Genomic DNA, 20,080 nt, shown 5'->3' with positions numbered 1-20,080 from the left:
TGGCTGCGTGTCCAGCCCACGGGACTTCCCTGGCGCGCGCCATGAGTCACGCCGACCCCGAGACCTGGCGCGTCCACTCGCCGTGGACTGAAGGGCGGAGGTCAGGGCTGGGGAAAAGCCGAGCTGGGCTCAGTCTACCCTGTGGTTCGAGCTTAAGCAGAGTCCAGCTTCAGAAAACCTGCACCAGCCAGTTACAAGCCCGCCCCGCCTCCTGCGCAAACCCGCAAAGGTAGGTTTGATGAGCGCCAGCCCTGAACTCCAGAGCTGACCCTGCTGACCCGCTAGAGTGGTGACCAGGGGCTCGACCGGCCTCGGGGAGAGTGGCCCTCTCCCAGTAGGAGGGGACCCAAAAGAGACAGTACTTTATAGAGTTGGCTCCAGAAAGTTCATTTGGTGGGAGAAAGGACACCACCTGAGATTCCGGAGTTCCGAGGGTTCAGGCAGGCAGTTGTGGGAAGTGGAGTGAGAGGACAGTGCCTGCACCTGCTGCTGCAGCCTAGTCTGTGAGACCCAGGCAGCCTCACCTTCTGTATCTTTTGGAGTTTTCAGTGCCACCGAAAGACGGCCATGCCTGCATGTCTGGTACCTTCTGATGTGGACATTTGTATGAGTTCAAGGGTCCCTCTCTGGCGGGGGTGGAGGAACACACTGCTAGGCCCTTGAGAACTGCCAGGCACTTCCCTGGCTGTGCAGCAGGCCTGCCTTGAGAGGCACAGGCACCATGTGCAGCCTGGTGCTTTGTCAGCTGGGAGCCTGGGGGTGAGTGGAGGTGGTGAAGAGTCCACAGAGGAGCCTCAGAGAGACGTGGGGAGGGAGGCCTGAGTCACACTGGTTCTTATATGCCTTCAGTTTTGCAGAAAAGAAAATGTGCTGAGGTAGGCGGCAGTGGGACTGGGACTGGGCCGGCACTTCCAGCCTCATTCAGGGTGTCTGTTGCTTGGTTGAACAGACAGGTGGGGCACAGATGGGAGAAGATGCCTGTCTTTCCCATCACCTGGCTTACCACCGGTTGCCACTCACATGCATTTCGGAGAACATGTGGCTGCCTTCTGCTTGTGTGTTTCTCCTGTGGCCTCAAGCTTTCCATGTGTACCTTCCCTTCCTTTTCGTCTTCCCAGACGTAGATAACACTTGCAGATACCTGGGCCAGCCCTGCACTCACACTGTCCTTCCTTGCCCAGTAAACCACTGTGTGGCCGCCCCAGGTTGACCTTCGTCTCCAGAGGGACTGGCGCACTCCCATGGAGAACCGGCTGATCTCACCCAGGAAACACCCCAGGGATTTCGAGGACCCTAGGTCACCTCTGGGGTGAGGTGCTCCTTTTCGAGGGCTGCCATGAGCAGGGACCCAAAGTGAGGTTTGAGGTCCCTGCCTACTGCTCAGAGCTGCCCTCCTGTGGTCACACAGACTCCCTGTTCGGCTGTGACTCACAGGGTTGTGTCCGGGCCAGGCTGGAGTAAGACGCAAAGAGGAAAACCCACGTATCTGCCCTGTTCGCACCCGTGCAGCCCTGGGAGGTCGGTGGCAGTGCCCCCTCACCCTGCTCTGTGTCGTCTGTCTTCAGTATGACTACCTTGCCTTGCAGGTAGGCCCCATGCTGCGCTGTCGGAAGCCCACTCCCCCTGGCCTCCTGGAATGGTGCTCCCCGTCAGAGCAGGACCTGCAGGGACCCCAGGGTTTGCCCTTGACACTTGGTGATGTCTGCTTGTGGCTACACGCCCACTTGCCTCTATCAGACACTGAGCCAGCAGAGCCCAGGTAAGATTGTTACAATTCCTCCTACATTGGTGTTCTCTTTCTTTTACAGGTATGTTTTGTTCTTTTCTATGCTTTACAATGTGGTTCTGGGCTTGTGCACCTGTATTCTGTTAAGCCTGGATTTTCTACCTACTGGGCTTCCTGGCCCAATGTTTAAAGCCCATCCCTATTAGATGCAGTCAAGGGCTGGAGAGGTGGGACGCTCTCACCCTCCCCCACAGCGCCTGGGCAAGGTTGGGTCTGTGGTTGGGGCTCAGCAGTACCTGTCAGATTAGATGGAAAAGTGTCAGGTGTGGTCCAGGCATGCCCGTCCCCGGGGATCTCCTGAGTGTAGACACCTGGGTGAAGGGACCTGGCCCTGCAGTGGGCCTGGCTCTGGGGCTCAGAATGGCACTCAGAACCTGGCCTTGCAGCGGGGGCTCGGCTGTCCCAGGACTCGGGGCACTTGCCCTGGTGGCATGGCCCCTGTGTTGGTGTGTGGTGTGTTTGTCATGAGGGCGTGGCTGTGACAGCCTGCCTTGGAGCATCCTCGTGGCTGGCCAAAGTCACGGACCCAGTGCTCTGGCTCAGGCTGGTGGCCAGTGTGTGTGTGGTCACCCCCAGAAGGGGCTCACAGCTGCTGACAGCTGCAGGACCCCTCTAGAGGGCTGGTTGTTAGAGGTGATACTGGTTCTTAAATGGGGGGAAGGGTTCACATGCTGTGTGACGTGGGGTTTCTGGGAGGGGACCCTGACCTTCACCCACAGCTGTGACCCACAGTGGGTGTATCACCAGGCACTGAGCCTCGCAGGTGATGTGGGGCTGGGGAGGGATGCACACGTGCATGCGTCAGTGCTCGGGTGTGTGCAGGCCTGCACTCTGGCGTGCACACGAGTAATGCTGCAGGAGCTGTTCCGGGTGTCACTGTGGTCGGGCTTCTGCAGGTGGGCCGGGGTTTGCAGGGGAGTGTCTACTGGTCCACAGCTGAATTCCCAACTCTGGGCCCCACGGCACCCTCTCAGAGCCCCTTCACCGTCTGGGCCCTCATTCCCGGCGGCTTGTGGGAGAGGCCTGAGGGCCACAGGGCGCGGCTCTCTTCTCTGCGATTGTGAGGGCTGCTCCTCCTGGTGGGGTCCCAGCCCTGGCAGCTGGCTGGGCCAGAGAACAGGGCTCAGCACGGGTTCTGGGCACGGAAGCTTGTTGCCGCCTGGTGCTGATCACACGCTGCTGGGGGTGTGTTCTCAGGCGCACTGTGTGGAGGTGTCTTTGGGCCTGTCAGTCTGCGCTGCCTTATCGTGAGGGAGTTCAAGGCTCCTTCCAGGGAGTATGTTTCGTGGGCAGACGCGCGGTGCTCGGGTATGTCAGAGAGAGTCTAGAAAGAGGCGCTGCAGCCTGGGCGTCACCCCCGGGAACTGCCAGCCTGCGGTGGCCGGGAGCCCTTGGTCGTGTGCTGACATGGTGGGTGCTGAGGCCTCTACAGGGCGAGACTCGGGGACAGACATCCGGGTGTTGCCTCCTCGAGGGCACTGTGAGGTCAGGACTTGCTGAGGCTGCCCCAAGGCTGCCCCCGAGACGCTGTGGGCACCAAGGGTTGTGACAGGCATGTGAGAAGAGCTCCATCCTCCCCAGGTGGCCTGTGGGTGGCTGACCAGCCTGGCTGTGTCCAGGAGGGAAGAACGTAACTGCCGCCAGCCCTGCTCCCAGGGCTGGAGGCTGAACTGGGGCTGGGACATGGGCCCAATGACCCCAGAACCACGCATGTCCTGGACACGACGTGCTGGCAGCTCTGGGGTTGGTGGAGGGGCAGGAAGCGACAGGTCCTAGACGGGGGCAGGGTGGCCAGCCCTGGAGGGGTCAGGACTGACGACTACTGGGGGCAGGGGAGGGTCGTGGCGGAGTGAGGCGCTGAGCGGGTGTGGGGAGGACGCCGGGCAGCGTCTGCACCTGGCTTCTGGAGCCGGGTGGTTCCTGCGCTGCCCCCGCTGGCTCCAGGCCCCAGGGGACTAGTCAGGGCCACCCTGAGGCTCCCCTACCTGCGCACGGGGCCAGCCCCTCAGCCTCCTGCAGGAGGGGGACTTCAGCCACACGCTTCCTTTCCCGCCAGCCCCGGGGAAGCTGAGGCTGGGCCTGGGTGGCCCTGGGATCACGTCACGGCCTCGTCTGGAAGGCAGCAGGAAGGACAGGCTGGCAGGTGGCGTCTGTGGCCAGTGGGGTCAGAGGGTGGTCGGTGGGGGCGGGGTGCTGGTGCCTCCTGAGGAAGGCTTTCTATAGGCTGGCTGTGCCCCAGGCAGGATGGTCCTCTCGTGGAGGCCTCTGCTTGTCCGCCCTGCCACAGTCAGCGGGAGCCTCACCTTCTCCTGAGGGGCAGGGTCCAGGGCGCAGCTAGGGGAGGCAGGCAGGGACAACTCGGCAGTGCACCAGGACCCTGACCACAAGGGGTGCTCATCGTGTTTTAAAGGCCCGTGGTGACTTAGAAACAGCAGGGGGGTCCTGGCATTGATGTTGGCCTGAGACCACCGTCCCTGGATGGATGTCTGAGAGGAGGGCTGGCTCCTGGGCTGCAGTGAGGGCGCATGCTGAGGGCACAGCCTGGCAGGCTGCCTGGGGAGGCTGTAGGAGCCTCAGAGGTGGAACTCCTTGGGGAAGGACACATGCCCGCAGGCCTGCAGCAGAGGACGGCCTCCTGACCCCACTCCAGCCTTCTGCTGTTAATATTTGCTGAAAGAAATGCACTGGTCAGGCCGCTTGAGATGCTTTGAAACGTTTTATTTAAATTTTTTTTTTTAAGACAGCAATAATTTATGCCAGGAACCAAATGAAGGTGCCAGTGAGCATTTTCTGGCCTGACCAGCCACTGCCCCGGCCCCTGCCTTCTGCCACCCTTGGGGGTGGCCCTGCCTGGGCCAAGAGGCTCTCAGCTTCAGAACAGTGACAGCGGGGCTGAGGCCAGGACCCAGGTGGGAGGCCAGGAGCAGACCCGGCTGTCTCCACAAGTGGCCAGACATTGGGATTTCTTCTGGCTGATCACAGGGGGCCTGGGGAAAGGCGAGGTGGCCTGGGGACGTGGTCACCTTGGTCCCCACACACAGCCATTGTCCCGTCTCTCCCTTCCTCCCCCCACCTATCCCACAACCGTTCATTTTTTATTGTTTTTTTTTTAAAAAATATAATTTTGTAAATGTTCCATAAAAATACTATTGTTCCTAGTCAAACACAGATATTGCAATATGAAGGGTAACTGCTCTGTCTTTGCTCTAGAAAACGTGAAAAGGTCATCACACCGGATAATATAGAAAAGTGCGGAACCTCTAGGTATCACAAAAGCCAGTACCGAGCGCACGAGGGGGAAGCGTTGCTAGGTGCTGGGCCGGGCCCCTGTGCATCCCTGCTGGGTGGCGGGGCCTGAAGGGTCCTCTTGGCAGGGAGGACAGCATGGCTTTGAGACACGGACAGGGGCCGCACTCGCCACCCCGCGAGGCCACGTGCTCAGCCCAAGCACCGAGGAGCCAGTGGCGCTCAGCCAGGAGCGCAGGTGGTGGGGACGCGGCCTCTCCTCTGGCAGCGATGCGGTTCTGCCTGGCCCTGGAGGCACCTTCCCAGGCGGGTCTGGGCGCAGGAGCTGGCGGGCTCTGTCCTTGGAGGTGGGAAGGCTCAGCCGGTGGTGGCACCGTCAGTTCTCGGAGAGAGACAGGGCCAGGGCGGCCTGGAAGGCAGCCTCCTCGTCGATGCTGTAGTCCTGGAAGATGGGGCGGAGCTGGGCGGGACACTGTGGTCTCTCAGGGCCACCCCCGCCCGGTCACCTCAGACAGACCGGCGTGCAGTCCCCCTGCCCTGCCGCTGTTCAGCCTCACGGTCATGGGTCCTGGGCACCTCGTGGCAACTAGTGGGGAATGGTCTGGCTGCCCTGAGGACACTGTGCCCAGTGACAGAGGGCTGGACAGACTGTGCGGTGGATGCGAGGAACAAGAGCTGTCCTTCCCCCGCCCCCAGATTCAAGGACGGCGGAGTGGGGGAAGCCAGCACTCCTGTGTTTCTACCATCAGGACCAGGTGCGGGGGGAGCGGAGGCGGGAGCCTACAAGGCCGGGTGCCCGCAGGCTGGCAGGGGACGGGAAGAGCAGGCCTGGGGGCGCACCAGGAGCGGGGTGTCTGCAGGCGGGATGTGGCTCTTTCCCAGTGGGCACTGGAGGGGCCCGTCCCCAAGGAGGGTCTGTCCCCAGGCCTCAGTGCAAAACCGGGGAGATGGTACCCCTGCGATGGCACCTCCCCCAGAGGTGCCCCAAGTGAGGAGAGCTGTTGGCCCATGGGTGAGGGGCCCACTCTGCACAGCCCAGACCCCCCAGGCCTCGAGTGGCCCTGCAGACCCGCCCACCACCAGCACTGGCGGCGGGGCAGGGGCAAGGCGGGTCACCCACCACGAAGGTGTCGTAGGAGAACTTGTGCCTGTGGAGCAGGTGTTGCAGGAAGTTGGCGCTCTTGTAGCTGGGGTCACCCCAGGGCATGGCCGAGCAGATGGGACACACCTGGGACAGAGCCGGGGGGTGGGGGGTGAGCCCACGGGGCCTGGGAGGCCGTGCGTGTGGGAGCAGGGTCCCGGCGGTGGGCAGGCTTACCACGCGGTTGGGGTCGCTGCGGTGGTTGTCCACGCAGTGCTTCACCAGCTCCTGCTGGTCCAGGTTGCGGGCACCACAGTAAGGGCAAGCGAAGGTGGACCTGTTGGGGACGGCACTGGGGCGGGGGCGGCGGGTGAGTGGCACCGCCCCCCTGCCTACGGCCCAGCCGGCTCGCCCTCCCCCGCGCTGTGGGCCTGCTGTCGTGGAGCCCCTGCCCTCTGCACGTTCCACCAGGACCTCCCAGTCCCTCCTTCCTCGACATGGCTGCCCGCCCAGAGTGGTGTCTGTCTGGCCCCAGCCTAAGGACTGCTACTCCTACTGGAGGGTGACAGGTGGGCCGGGCCGGGCCCTCCTGGGTCCGCACCTGCCGGGGTTGAGGCCCTTTGCAGCTCCTCAGGGTGGAGCCACACTGCCCACCCTGTGACGTAGGCCAGAAACTGCCCCAGAGGATGACCTGCGTGGGGCCTACCTGGGGATGGGCTGGGACGTGGGCACCACAGGGACGAACTTGGGACAGTTGGCCATCTGCTCCTGGACCTTCACGCAGGAGGACACGTGCACTCTCATCTTGGCCAGCGTCACCTGGGAAGAGAGAGGGCAGGGTCAGGGGGTGGGGGCTGAGGCCCTGGCTCCTGACACCCCGGCCGGCACCCTGGCTGGAGAAGGAGGCCGATGCACCCAGGGCTGCAGAGCTGCACCCAGAAGCAGGTGCTCACAGCTCACACGGTGGTCATGCAGGGGGCAGGGGGCCTCCAGGGGAGGCCCTGACAGGGCCCCTGGGGAGCTGGGGGACATGGGAGGATTGTTTAACTGATTGATTGATTTGGCTGCTTTGGTCTTAGCTGGCCCACTTGGGATCTTTAGCTGAGCCTTGTAGGATCTAGTTTCCTGACCAGGGGCTGAACCCGGGCCTCCTGCATTGGGAGCGTGGAGTCTTAGCCACTGGACCACCAGGGAAGTCCCATGGGAGGGTGTTTATTTGTGAAAAGTTACCCCTTATAATGGGAGCCAGCAGACAAAATTCTAGGCAGTCAGATGTGCTGAAAACTCATTACTAAGAAGCAGAAAAGCTAACGTGACACAGCCTTCATGATTACCAGGTTGCCCGCTCCAGCCAGAGGCAGAAGCGGCTCAATAGGGCAGGGCAGGAGCGTGCTGGCGGCCCGGGGCAGGCAGGAATGAGCAGAAGAAAGAGGCCTGGGCAGCCCTCTCAGGTGGCACAAACAGGAACCTCCAGGAGCGCCCACCCAGAGCCTGGAGTACAGGGGGCGGGCCTCCTGACACCGGCCTGGCCCTCCTCTGCCCAGGGTCGGGGACACTGCGTGAGGCCTGCCGCTCTGATCCTGCCTGCATGGAAAGAACCATGACACAGACCGAGCTTGGGGCACCTCACGTTGCTCTTGGGCTGGGAAGGAGGGGCATGCGAGCCCGAAGGAGGCCCCTGGACATTCAGACCTTTGACCCTGGGGACAGAGCAACCAGGGCCGCTTCCTACTGTGATAACTAAGGAGAGTTAACCTGTTAACCTGAGCAATGGCGGAATCTGAAAACCTCACTGTACGTTCTGCTTCCAGGCTGGGTCCCTTGAGAGGTGGTGCGCCTGCCTGCAGGAACAGCAGGTGTTGGGCGGGCTGGGGGCTCGGGTGCTGGAGAGACAGTGGGCTTGGGCCTGCCTCAGTCACCACCTGCAGCGCGAGGGTCACTGGGGTGTTAGGCTGTGTCTAGGGTGGGCTCAGCTCAGTCCCCGTCCCTGCATCAGCCACAGCCCAGAGACTGGGCCACGCTCGGGAAGTGAGCGGAATGGCAGGTTGCTCAACAGGACCAGGGGGTGGCCTGCGCCTGGTTCCCGCATGCACCCGCCAGGAGCCCAGCCAGTACCTTCTTACTGCAGCCTCGGCAGGGTGCCTTGTAGGACGCGAGCTGTTTCTCCACATGGGCAGCCTTGTCCACCTTCTTGGGGTCAAAGGGCAGGCGGCACAGCGGGCACAGCGGGGACGGCACCTGCAGGCAGGGCTGGAGGCACTCCCCACAGAACCTGCAGGGGGGACACGGGCCTGAGGGCTGTGCACCCCTACGTCAGCAGGTGCTTCTGTGCGGGGCCTGCGGGCGGGGTGGGCACTGTCTGGCTGAAAGATGACCCTGTCCCTGACCCATCATGGGCTCCTGAGCTGCAGCCGTGACCCCCTGTCCTGTGCTGGCCCCTAGACTTGGTCCCAGCAAGAGCACTGGCTGCGGGAGGGCCAGGGCCCACCCTGCCCATCTCACTGCCACAGGTGATGACAACACCTCGGGGGCTCCAGGACAGCGTGGGAGACCCAGGAGGCCCTCCACCCACTAAGTCTGGGGGTAAAATCACTAACCCCCAGTGCTGAGAGGAAACCACAGGGCCCCAGGGCCCAGCACTCACTGGACGAAGCAGGGCCAAGGCTGGCCAGGGAGCGTCACCAGTCTTGGGACATGCCCTGTCCCTAGGCAAGCAGGCCTCGGGCCTGGCCTGAGCAGAGGCAGGGTGGCAGAGGGGCTGTGCCCAGGTGCTCAGGCTCCTCTCGGCTCTGAGGTCTTATCCACGTCTCTGGAGGTGCCGTGTCCTGCACCCTCAGGTGCTTGGCCACAGCAGCTCGTGTTCACAACCAGCCCTGTGCTGCAGAAGAGCACACGCCGCAGGTCAAACATTCTCAGCTGGGGGACAAGAGGGACCGAGAGCCTGATCTCAGGACCAGCTTGGTCTGGCCTTGTAGGAAGTGCCAAGGGGTCTGCTCAGCAGAGACTGGAGCCTCGTCCACAGCCCACAGGCTCAGCCCTGCGAGAAAGGGGGCTGCGGGCATTTCTGGGGGCACAGATGGCCCAGCAGAGCGCAGGGTCCCCATCCTTCCGCCTCAGACTTTCACCTCTTCTCAGGAAGAGACACCTGGGGCGATCCAGAGGCCCTTCTCCTGCATGCTGGCTCCCATGCAGCCACCTGTGTGATTTCAGTGAGGGATGTGTCCCCTGAGCCACAAGGAGCTGGAGGAAGCTTGCAGAGCACCAGGCTGAGGGTGTACTCAGGACAAACCGGCCTCGGGTCAGGAGAGGGGCACCTGGTGGGGAGGGGAGGCAGGGAAGCTGCTGTTCTAGGAGGACGAGCCCCGCCTGACCCGCCCACCACACTGCCAGCTCCTGTCTTACTCCCTAAGGAGCTGAGGGCAGAACGAGGTGCAGCATGGCCCCTGCCCTCACAGGTGCACGGAGGCCTGGTTAGGGGGTGGGGGGTGGCCGTCAGCTGGCCGGAGCCTCTTCTGCGTGGACCTATCATTCCAGTGCTGCCCCCACTGGTCACCCTCTGCACAGACACAGGGGAACTGCCTGGGACCCAAGCCTCTCAGGCTACTGAGCCTGTGGACAGAGGCCTTGCGAACCCAGCAGAGAAGCCCGCTCCAGGCTGGTAAATGCTCGGCAGTTCCAGGTCTCTACAGGCACTGACCCACAGGTGCTGGGGGCTGTGGCCGCAAGAGGGGCCTCAGTGACAGGGGTGAGAGGCCGGCTTGGCCCTGTAGCCTGAGCTCCAGCCTCGGCTTTGCTGAACACCTGGGGATTGCCCTCAGCTGCCCCGATCTCCTTTTCCTTGTGCTGGAAGAGTAACAGCACCTATCTCCAAGGCCTCTGCAAGCAGGGAGGACTCAGAAAATGTCTGTTACCACCATTCTCTCCGCATCTCCTTACACATGAGTGTGCCAGTGTTTCTACAACTTCTGTTCGTTAACAGACTGCACGTGGGGACACTTAGGCGGGAGACAGTGTGACGGCACTGACCAGAGAGGGCGGATGGACAGAAGAGGCACAGTGGCTGGGGGCAGCCCAGGCAGAACTCGGCCCAAATACACGGCACTAGGGGAGGCCTCGTCAGAGAGTCAGGAGCAGCCAGGTGGTTTCTGGTTCCAGGTGCGGCTTACTGCCCAGGGTGTCCCCTGAGTGTGGCAGACGACTGGCTTCCTCTGGGGACCTCCTGGGAGCACTTCCACAGTCTCCACCGAGGAGCCCCCTTGCCTCTGGGCTCCTGCTGGAAAGCCCTCCCTGTGACCTGTCCCCTTCTGTCGGGTGCTGGAGTAGGAGTCCAGACCCAGGCAGGGCTGCTGTCACCTCCAGAAAACCTATTTTGTGGAAGGAAACTGCTTAGTCAGGTAGCTGTGGGGTGAGGCAGATAACCAGGCCACCAGCAGACTTTTTAAAAGGAAAGGGGTGTCTTTAAATCTTACGTGTTCGTTTGCACTGCGGCTAAGTCGCTTCAGTCATATCCAACTCTGTGTGACCCCATAGACGGCAGCCCACCAGGCTCCTCCGTCCATGGGATTTTCCAGGCAAGAACACTGGAGTGGGTTGCCATTTCCTTCTCCAATGCATGAAAGTGAAGTCGCTCAGTCCTGTCCAACTCTTCGCGATCCCATGGACTGCAGCCCACCAGGCTCCTCTGTCCATGGAATTTTCCAGGCCAGAGTATTGGAGTGGGGTGCCACTGCCTTCTCCTGTTTGTTTGCGCACACGCCTTCAAAACATTGGAAAAGAAACTTATAGAAAGTAGGCAGCAGAGATAACCAGCCAGGAGTTTACATCAGCAGTAGGGTCAGGAAGAAAATATCTCCAAGGCAGAAGCTGAAGAAGAGGCTGCTGCAGGACCAGCCTCAGGAACAGGAGCAGAGGGGTCTGATTCTGCCAAGAAAAGTGTGGGGAGAGGTTATAAAAGAATATGCTATCACAGTAGTTTGTGTAGTTCTGTATTCTAAAAAGACTTATTTGGGAAAAAAGGCTTGTGTCTAGGGCTGGGTGAGTGTTGATAGAAATCCTAAGCCCAGGAAGGGCTTTCTAAAATTGGGCCCCAAGACAAGCTCTGCAGCTCTCTCAATGATTGGCTGGAAGAAGCTGAACACACTGTGACAACACCCACTGGTGCGTGTTGACAAGAGAGGTGCTGTTCAAAGGCTGCCCCTGCCAAAATGTCACAAACAGCATGAAAAAGTGAGGCCAGCGCCTTCAGGACTAGTCAGCAGTGCTTTCCCAGGGTGCGCAGGTGGGTGTCTGTGCTGCCTGCACTGTGTGTGTGTGAAGGCGTTCCAACTCCTGACACTCCCGCAGCCTGAGGATACACAGCATACACACCTAGCAGTTCCAGTTCCCTCTTTGTGTCAAGAACCTCCTAGGCCAGCTGCCTTTGTTTGCAAAATGTTCTGGGGCCTCCTACTATCCTGGGTGCACCTCGGCCCCACCTCCTCAGCAGCTCTGTGGGCAGCCAAGCCCTCCTGTCCCCTCTCCCACCCTGCTAATTTCACTCAAGAGCTGTGTTATTCAGCCTTCTGGAGAGTTGGAGACCATACACTCTGATCTCAGGCCCCTCCCAACCAGGCTGGCAGCTCCCAGAAGACATGAGTGCAGCTCTCTGCTGGGAGAAGAGCCACATCCTCAGGTTTGTGTTCCTGAAACAACTGCCCAGGAGCAGCTTGAAACCCTAGCAAGGTGTGTGGCATCTGGTCCACCGAGGGCCAGCCTGCCTGGCTGCTCAGTGACCCATGGTGACCCAAGTTCTCCATCAAAACAAAACAGCACCAGACTCCAAGAAAGCCTTTGTCCAAACTTTAGGGAACTCCTCTCCTCTGCAGTCACGACAAGCTGACAGCGGATCCAAAAAATAGTTGACAGCAAAAGCCACAAAGCATTTATTTACAATTGCCCACCCGAGTCTCCACTAGACCAGATGGAAGGCGACCGGCACAGAGGTCGCGCCCGCTGCCCTTTGAGTTCCCAGGGAGGCCCGCCGAAGCCGTCAGCGGCTCCTGGCACACGAGACCGGGCAGAGCTGCAGGTCGGCCCTGTCTGCCGACGGGGTGATCGGGGTCGAGCGTCCGGGGCGAGCGGGCAGGACGCTGGGCTGAGGCGGATGGACGTGCCCAGAGGGCAGAAACGGCGCTGCGCGTGGAGCCCCTCGCCCCCCAAGTCCTCGCGTGCTGGGACTGCGCTGGGGTGGCCTCAGACCTCCCCGGGGCGGCGCCCGACCCCGCGGCCTCCCGGAGGCCAGCGCACTCACGTGTGGCCGCAGCTGCCGATGGCCACGGGCCGGTGGTAGACTTCCAGGCAGATGGGGCAGCTGTACTGCGCCTCCAGGGCGCTGTCGCCGCCAGCGGGCCCGCCCGGCGGCTGTCGCTGCTGAGCCGAGCCCACCAGGCTGCGGAACATCGCCATCCCGGGGCCCGGCCCGCCGCCGCCGCCCCTGTCCCGGCTCGGCCTGCGCGTCACGGCCGCGCCGGCGCCGAGTTGACGTCAGAAGGAGCACCCGCCCCCGGTTCGAGCGTCACGGCTGCGCCGGCGTCGTGTTGACGTCATAGGGAGCGGCCGCCCCTCGCGCTGGCGCGTAGATGACGTATCAGGATGCGCCCCGCCTCTGCCGTCGAAGCTGTCTGCTAAGCGACACGGCGCAGCCATGTGCGAGATGTCTGAGGAGTACCGGGAGTCCGCCCCCAAAGGGTCACCGCCGCCACGGTTTGGGTAAAAGTTGGGCAGCTGCACCCGCCGCTTCCTTTCCGATCCTCCGGCAGCCGGCGAGCCCTGCCCCGAGGGCTAGCCCGTACGCGCTTTGCGCTCAGTCTCGGGGGCCACGCTCCGGGAAGCCCGGAGACCGCCCAGGGCGGGTCCTGGGAGTCCAGGAATCTCTGGTGTGGGTGGACCTCGCTCCTCAGCATCCTGGGAGTGCCTGGCAAGCCCGTGGTGAACACTTGGCGCGCTCGCACCTCTAATTTTTGTAGCCAGTGGAATGGTTCCGCCTCTGACCAAGCTGTCCTTACTTGGCGAGGAAAGTCGACCTGCCGGCCGCTTCTGCACTCTGGTTCCAGTTCTCCCCTCCAGCGCCTCCCAGAGTTAGCTGTCTCTCTTCTCGTTGCCAGCCCTGAGACAGAGCCCACTGAGCTGGCTTTGACGAACTGAAATCCCCTTAGGGCTCTGGTATTTCCTCAGAGGGGGTAGTCTGGAGAAGATACAAGGTCCGGTCTGTGAGGTGCAGGCTCCTTCCCCCCACTCCCCAGCCCCACCATGGCCTCTCTGGTACAACAGCTTGGGATGAGAAACCGGCTGCCGCCTCCCCGAAGCCCCTGAGCGCATGTAATCAGTGTCCTGGTCTCTCTTCTCCCAATGCCTCAGAACCCGGGATCAGAAGTGTGTGAAGTGCAAGGAAGGTCTGCCTGTGGTGGTGATCCGGGCTGGAGACGCCTTCTGCAGGTGAGGCCTGGAGGTGGGAGGTGACCCGGCACACACAGTCTCAGTAACCAGAACTGCCTCCATTTCTGCGGCTTTATTTCTTGCCTTTGAAAGCACTTTATTCCTAATGTCCAGGGGTGGGTGAGTGTGTGTGTATGGCTCTGGGTGTCGGTTCTTGTGTGAGTGCCGTTCTCCCATCATCCAGGCATGCAGGTGGCAGGAAGGTCCGGGTGGCGCTTACAGAGAGAGTTGGGAGCGAAGGTGAAGAGGAGTGTGGTGCAGGCGAGAAGAGCTCATCAGGCAGCTGGAACATATTCAGGGGCAGCTTGCCTCAACTAAGACCTGATGGAGCCAAATAAATAAAACAAAAAGTCTCCAAAGATGCCCCCACAGCTGGGAGGTCAGAACCCCCCCTTTCACCCCTCTCTCTCCCAGCTGTGGGGGCATCTTTGGAGACTTTTTGTTTTATTTATTTGGCTCCATCAGGTCTTAGTTGAGGCATGTGGGATCTAGTTTCTTGACCAGGGATGGACCCCAGGCCCCTGCACTGAGAGCACAGACTCTTAGCCACTGGACCACCAGGGGCAGTCTGCGGGGGGACCTCTGGACAGGAGTAGGGGCTGGTCCCAGCGAGGCGTAGCATGCTCCGTCTGATCTGAAGCTGTCTGTGGCCCTGTCACATGGTCGTGAGTCATAACTTTCAGTGTCTGGTCATGTTCACGGGGTCCATAGGTCCACAGGGGTCAGGCTCGTCACCTGCTTTATGAAATTCAGGTGACGTGATGTGCATGGCAAACACGCTGAATTATTTGACCAGCTCACATTTTTAAACTGGTCTCCCAGAGTATCAGACTCTACTTACTAAGTTTCTGAAAAAGAAGCCAAAGGGATGGAATAAGTTGTTTTCTCCCAAACTTTCTCACAGTTGCCCATTTTTGCAGGGCTGAGTAGATTTGCTGTGTGCTGTCAGGAAATATGTTTTAGATATGAAAGTCACTGCTTTAACCACGTAAGAGCCTTTTGGAGATACTGCTTGGAGAGCTCTCCGATGAGGAGGAGAGAGGCCACAGTGACTCCTTCTGGGCCCAGGGCTCCCCTCCCCTGCTTGCTTAGTCTGGAAAGAGGTGATAGGCTGATCTTCCAGGTTGCAGATTTTGGCAGTCTGGGTTTTGAGCAAGTTTCTCATTGGTAGAGAAAGTCAGCATGTAGGAAGCCCTTGCCTCGCCTAACCAGAGGGAGAGCGTGGTTTCCGGGGCCTCTTGGTGCTTCAGGGGGCACGGCTGTGGCAGCTGGAGGGTCCTCTCTGCCACCGTGAGCATCCGTGTCTGCCCAAGGAACCTCCCGGGCCCTGACCTTCCAGGAGCCACCCCGTGGCGGATCCCCTGGGGTCCCTGGAGCCTCAGGTGTTCTGCTGTTGAGTTACTGTCCACAAAGCCTCCATGGAGTGTTTGGTCAGCTCTTGATAAGCAGGGCCTGTTCTGTGTTGGGGACTGTTGTGACACTAGATCGTCTGACCAGCAAGAAGGAAATGCTGCGGGGGCACAGCCCCAGGCTTGGCTGCTGTCTGGAGCAGCGCTGCTCCCCTCCGCTCAGATCCCTCTGCTCGGGCCCCTCTGCTCCACCTGCCTGCCTGCTGGGTTGCTGGGAAGGGAGCTTGCTTTCTCTCTGCTTGTCTCTCTTATTTCTTCTCTTTCCTTCCTTCTTTCCTCTTCTTCCTTTCTGTGTCTTTCTCTTCCTTTTTCTTTTCTTCCTTTTTTTTTTTTCGTTTCTACCCTCACCCATCTTTGGGTGCAGCTTTTAATGTCAAGACACTGCTTTAAGGGTGGAAGTTGCTAAAAGGAAATGTAACCTGGTAGACTCTCAGGCTGTCAGCCTGCGAAGTGTTGGTGGGTGGCCTGGGCTGTGTTGCCGCAGCTGCTAGTGTCTGTGTTGCAGGGACTGTTTCAAGGCGTTGTACGTCCACAAGTTCAGGGCCATGCTGGGGAAGAACAGGCTGATCTTCCCAGGAGAGAAGGTAGGGTGTGGCACCCCCCTCGCAGGCGGCCTGCCCCAGCCGCATCGTGCGAGCCCCTCCCATGGGCGCACACCCAGACTCCTGGGGGACTCAAGTCCGGAGCCATCCGTGAGCAGAGGGTGGGCCTTGTTGGAGGTGCAGTGCCTCCAGTGATGTTCCTTCTTCCGCAGGTGCTCTTGGCGTGGTCTGGGGGCCCTTCGTCCAGCTCCATGGTCTGGCAGGTCCTTGAGGTATGTCTCCACACCATCCTCCTGCCACGCCTAGCCAGGATCCAGTGTGGGGGGCTGGCACCAAGGGACTCTTGCTTGGGGCTGGAGAGAAAGGTCCCCTTCCCAGCCAGGATGCTCGGGGCTCTTAGATGTGGGCACGTGGACACTGGCCCTGGAGTGGTGTGGGGAGTGCCCAGCCATGTCCGGGTTTAGCGCCCTGTCCCTTTGCTCGAATGCAGACGTGTTGCTGGACAGCACCAGGCACCAGGGTGGCACCAGGGGAAAGCGCCCCTCGAGGCGTCCAGGGGCGTTCCCCTGGTCCAGGGAGGGTGTCCGGAACAAGACAGTAAAGCAAGAGCAGGTGTCCCAGGGACCTAAGGGCTCGGGGGGTCAGGGTGGCTTCCTTGAGCAGTATAAGGGGGGCACTCGGAGAGGCAGAGGCAGGGTCTTGGGGGTTGTCAGTGGAGAGACAAGGGGCATGGGGGCTGTGCTTTGGCCCGTCCACAGGCCCACTTTGGGCACTGGAGGCAGTGGGACTCCTGGTAGCCCTGGGGTGCTTGGGAGGCCTTGACCCGCATGGCACATACTTGTATCGCTGCACGTTCTCTAAGGGGTGGTGGTGTGGCCTGTGCTGGGGCTTCCCAGAGGCGGCACTTCTGCGCTTGGTTTTCTGCCCTTGCCTCCCGGTCCCCTCAACCTGGCCAGAGGGTGTGAGACCAGCCCCCTCCCTGCCCTCGCCTGGCGGTGCTCTTCCCTGTGACCAGAGACGCCTCGCTGTCATGGTCTTTTCTTGCTCTGAGTGGTCTGAAGGGCTTGGCAGGGGCTTCTCGGGTGTTGCCAGGAGGCACAGATAGGCTTTGAGAGCGGGTTTTGCTTGGAAGGGAACAGAGGTACCCCAGGGAGTGCTGCTTTGAAGCGCGTTGGGGTGTGCCTCCTCCCAGTGGGCCTGCGTGGAGTCCAGCACAGCACAGGGGCACTGCTGCCCTTTCCTGGGGGCCCTCGGTCTGGAAGGAGCAGAGTCTCTGCAGCAAAGTGCCCGGTGGCTTCTGGCCTTGGAGCTGAGGCCCCGTCACGTCCCCCCAGGGCCTGAGTCGAGATTCTGCCAAGAGGCTGCGTTTCGTGCCAGGGGTTATCTACGTTGATGGTACGTTTCCTTCTGGGCCCTGGTGTTCAAGTGGGCCTGCTGACCGCTGGCACTGTGCCCACAGGAAGTTCTCCTAGGGGCGTTTCTCTGGAGACAGTGGGCGTGTTCGGCAGACAGCACTGCTGCCATCCTAAGTCTCAGACTGTCCAGGGTTGGGCAGGAACATCTGCTGAGTGTCCACCACAGGGTCCAGGGCACTGAGTGAGAAGGGCAAGTTCATTGCCTTAGGGGACCTGCCCTTCCGGCCTCCACCTCATGCCCAGAGAACTCACCAGCCACTCTGAAAATGCCCCCTGAGGAGACAGGTCAGCATTCAGAGACTGCTGCCCCCAGGACACAGGGCTGTTGGTCCTGACCACTGTCCGCATCTCTTTAAGCCTGACTCTCTTTTTCTGCCTGCGGGTCTCAGAGGGAGCTGCCTGCAGCCAGAGCCCCGAGGACAGAGCGAAAAGTCTGGCAGAGGTGAAGCTGGTCCTGCAGACCACTGGCTTCCCGTGGCACATTGTGGCCTTGGAAGAGGTGGGCAGGCCATCCCTGTTTGAGGGCCTGGGGGTGAGCACTGGGTGCCTGAGGGGCACGGGTGTGCTTCCCCCACCTGGGGCGGGCCTCACAGCTCTGCCCTCCCGCAGGTGTTCAGCCTGCCACCCTCCGTGCTGCGCTGCTCTGCCCAGGAGCCAGTGGGGACGGAGGGCGCCTACAAGGCGGCCGTGGACAGCTTCCTGCAGCAGCAGCACGCACTGGGCGCCGATGGGGTAGAGCGGCAGAGCCAGCACTGCACCCAGGACCCCCACAGCCCCACTGGGCCACCCACGACTGCCCAGACCCAGGCACTGTCCAGGTTGTTTGACTCAGTGAAGACGCTCACGGCCAAGGAGGAGCTTCTGCAGACCCTGCGGTGAGTCCGCCTCGCCCTGCCCCCGAGTTCTGGGCCTGCCTCCCTGGGCTCCTGAGACCTCCCGCCTCGATCCACAGGACCCACTTGATTCTCCATGTGGCCCGGAACCACGGCTACTCCAAGGTCATGACGGGGGACAGCTGCACCCGCCTGGCCATCAAGCTCATGACCAGCCTGGCGCTGGGGAGAGGGGCTTTCCTTGCCTGGGACACGGTGCGCCTGCAAGCTGCCCAGGGGCCACCCAGGAGGCGGGGAGAGCTTGGGACCCCCCAGCAGACAGTAACAGCTGAGTACAGTGAGGAACACTATCCCCCTCACCGCCCCCAGGGCTTCTCGGACGAGCGACATGGCGATGTGGTGGTGGTACGGCCCATGCGCGAGCACACGCTGAAGGAGGTCGCCTTCTACAACCACCTGTTTGCTGTGCCCTCTGTCTGCACACCGGCCCTGGACACCAAGGTGGGCAGCGTGCACGCCTCTTGCCATAGTGGAGCCTGTGTGGGGCATCCCTGCGCTCCCGGAGTGGCGTTTGTGGGGGTGGGGTGAGGGGCAGGGTGGGCTCTGTCAGGGTGTCTGATTGAACAGTGGGGGCGCTCTAGAAGTGGGGCACCTGGTTTGCTCCACAGCAGACTCTCAGGGCTAATGCTGTGAAGCCCAGGGTCCACGCTTCTCTGAGGTGGGGCCCCTCCCACAGCTGCCCCCTTGTCTCATTGCTCCTAGGCACCCGAGAAGGCCAGCATCCACCGGCTGATGGAGGCCTTCATCCTCAGACTGCAGGCCCAGTTCCCCTCCACAGTTAGCACCGTGTACAGGTGGGTGCGTGTAGGTACTGGGGGTGGGGGGGCACTGGCGGGGTAGAGCACCCGGCCAGCAGTGTCTTAGAGCCCTGTCCCCACCCCTAGGACAAGCGAGAAGCTGGTCAAAGCCCCCAGGGACGGCTGTGTCGCCGGCCCCCACTGCCTGCTCTGCATGTGCACACTGGACGTCGACACCGCTGGTCCGTCCTCACCCTGCGCGGTGCTGGGGCCGGGCACCCGTGAGTGCTCTTGGGGTTTTGTGGCCCCCGAGGTCCCCTCAGCTCCTCTTTGTTTGCAGATAGCGCCACGGCTTTTGGGGCTCAGACCTCACATCTCCCCCAGATGCAGCCCCCTGTCACGCAGGCCGGGGTGGCTGCTGGGCCCTGCTGCTGTGCTGGAATGGGCGGGGCCCCCGGCTGCTGCAGGAGGTGAGTCCCTGTCTCGTCCTGTCATGCCCCCCACCCCGCTGTGGTCGGCACCTTGGGGTTGCACAGTGTGGGTGCGCCCTGGGGTCCTCACTGAGGGCCGGGCCAGGCGCTCAGTCCAGCATGCTCTGCAGGGAGGACCCCCGGGCCCAGGTCATGGAGCAGCTGTGCTACAGCTGCCGAGTGAACATGAAGGACTTGGTGAGTGGCCATCTCTCTCCCGGGTGAGGGACAGGTGGGCACTGGCCAGCCTTGTGCCATGCAGCCCCTCGCCCGTGCTGACTCTCTGTTGCAGCCCTCCTTGGAGCTCTTGCCACCCTACATCCTGTCTGAGGCCCAGATCCGCAGCCAGAGGTACTGCCTGTTCTGCTGGGGGCGGGAGCATAGGAGGGGTCCTTCTGGGTGTCGGTTCCTACCATGCGGTTCCCCAGGGCCACAGCCGAGCAGGAGATCCGGGAGTACCTGCTGGGGGACAGCGAAGACGAGGCCAGGACTGGCGAGAGCTGAGCTCGCGGGCCAGCGCCGGGGACAGGAGACCCCCGGGAGCAGGAAGGCAGGCAAGGCCGAGCAGGCAGCATGCAGTTGCCCCTTTGTATAAATAAAAACGTTTTAATTAGAAAACTACAGTACGCGTGGGGGTGGGGGACAATGGGAAGGGCCAGCAGTCCTGTGCCGGGGGGCCACGGCTTCCTGTGGCAGCAGCATCAGCCCGGGGCCTCGGCTCCGGCCATGGCGGCTCTATTCCTTGTCGCGCGTCCACTTGATCATGGTCTCGGGCGAGCGGTACAGGAAGATGAGCTTGGCGTAGAGCTCCTCCTCCAGCTCCAGCTCCCGCGTCTCCCGCACCAGGAAGATGTCCTGGCATAGCTTGAGGATGCGGTCCACGCACGGCAGCTCCTCAAACATGATGGAGTGTGAGATCTCGCTGAAGAAGCCGCGCACGAACTTGCCGATGACCAGCACGATGGACACGTACAGCCCCATGATGCTGGGGGCAGGTGGGTGGGCAAGTGAGCCTCAGGGCTGCCGCT

At 61.5% G+C, this 20,080-nt stretch overlaps 3 protein-coding genes across 12 annotated transcripts in view; 1 reads left to right on the top strand and 2 right to left on the bottom strand.

The window, feature by feature from the left end:
- Positions 1–32: 32 nt before the first annotated feature.
- On the top strand, positions 33–19,667 carry CTU2 (cytosolic thiouridylase subunit 2). 7 transcript variants are annotated; one of them, XM_040253689.1, is made up of 16 exons: positions 40–229; positions 1,587–1,759; positions 13,509–13,586; positions 15,501–15,579; positions 15,750–15,809; positions 16,872–16,932; positions 17,342–17,451; positions 17,562–17,827; positions 17,905–18,040; positions 18,155–18,286; positions 18,548–18,639; positions 18,730–18,824; positions 18,923–19,052; positions 19,184–19,250; positions 19,345–19,403; positions 19,481–19,667. In XM_040253689.1, exons 2-16 carry the CDS (start codon positions 1,596–1,598, stop codon positions 19,554–19,556), a joined length of 1,605 nt encoding a protein of 534 aa, XP_040109623.1. In that variant the 5' UTR covers positions 40–229; positions 1,587–1,595; the 3' UTR covers positions 19,557–19,667. The 7 variants fall into 7 exon arrangements, with proteins under 7 accessions (XP_040109621.1, XP_040109620.1, XP_040109623.1 ...); XM_040253691.1 differs by lacking the exons at positions 40–229; positions 1,587–1,759 and adding an exon at positions 12,725–12,860 and having other exon boundaries at positions 17,604–17,827; XM_040253690.1 differs by lacking the exons at positions 40–229; positions 1,587–1,759 and adding an exon at positions 12,726–12,860.
- Positions 4,484–12,596, bottom strand: RNF166 (ring finger protein 166). Its single transcript, XM_040253701.1, has 6 exons — positions 12,403–12,596; positions 8,229–8,385; positions 6,820–6,932; positions 6,351–6,465; positions 6,153–6,260; positions 4,484–5,474 (listed from the first exon to the last, which is right to left on the bottom strand). The coding sequence occupies exons 1-6, from the start codon at positions 12,555–12,557 to the stop codon at positions 5,409–5,411; spliced, it is 714 nt and encodes a 237-aa protein (XP_040109635.1). The 5' UTR covers positions 12,558–12,596; the 3' UTR covers positions 4,484–5,408.
- PIEZO1 (piezo type mechanosensitive ion channel component 1) overlaps positions 19,632–20,080 on the bottom strand; it is a 57,353-nt gene continuing 56,904 nt past the window's right edge. For 3 of the 4 annotated variants that reach the window (XM_040253669.1, XM_040253670.1, XM_040253672.1), the window contains one exon: positions 19,639–20,037. In XM_040253669.1, the coding sequence (XP_040109603.1) occupies positions 19,788–20,037 (250 nt within the window). In that variant the 3' untranslated portion in view covers positions 19,639–19,787. Of the gene's footprint in view, positions 20,038–20,080 lie in introns of all 4 variants that reach the window. The other variant, XM_040253671.1, reaches the window with a different exon arrangement.

Source organism: Oryx dammah, unplaced genomic scaffold, assembly GCF_014754425.2.
Source record: "Oryx dammah isolate SB20612 unplaced genomic scaffold, SCBI_Odam_1.1 HiC_scaffold_13, whole genome shotgun sequence".
NCBI lineage: Eukaryota > Metazoa > Chordata > Mammalia > Artiodactyla > Bovidae > Oryx > Oryx dammah.
This window is presented reverse-complemented; position numbering and strand designations above follow the sequence as displayed.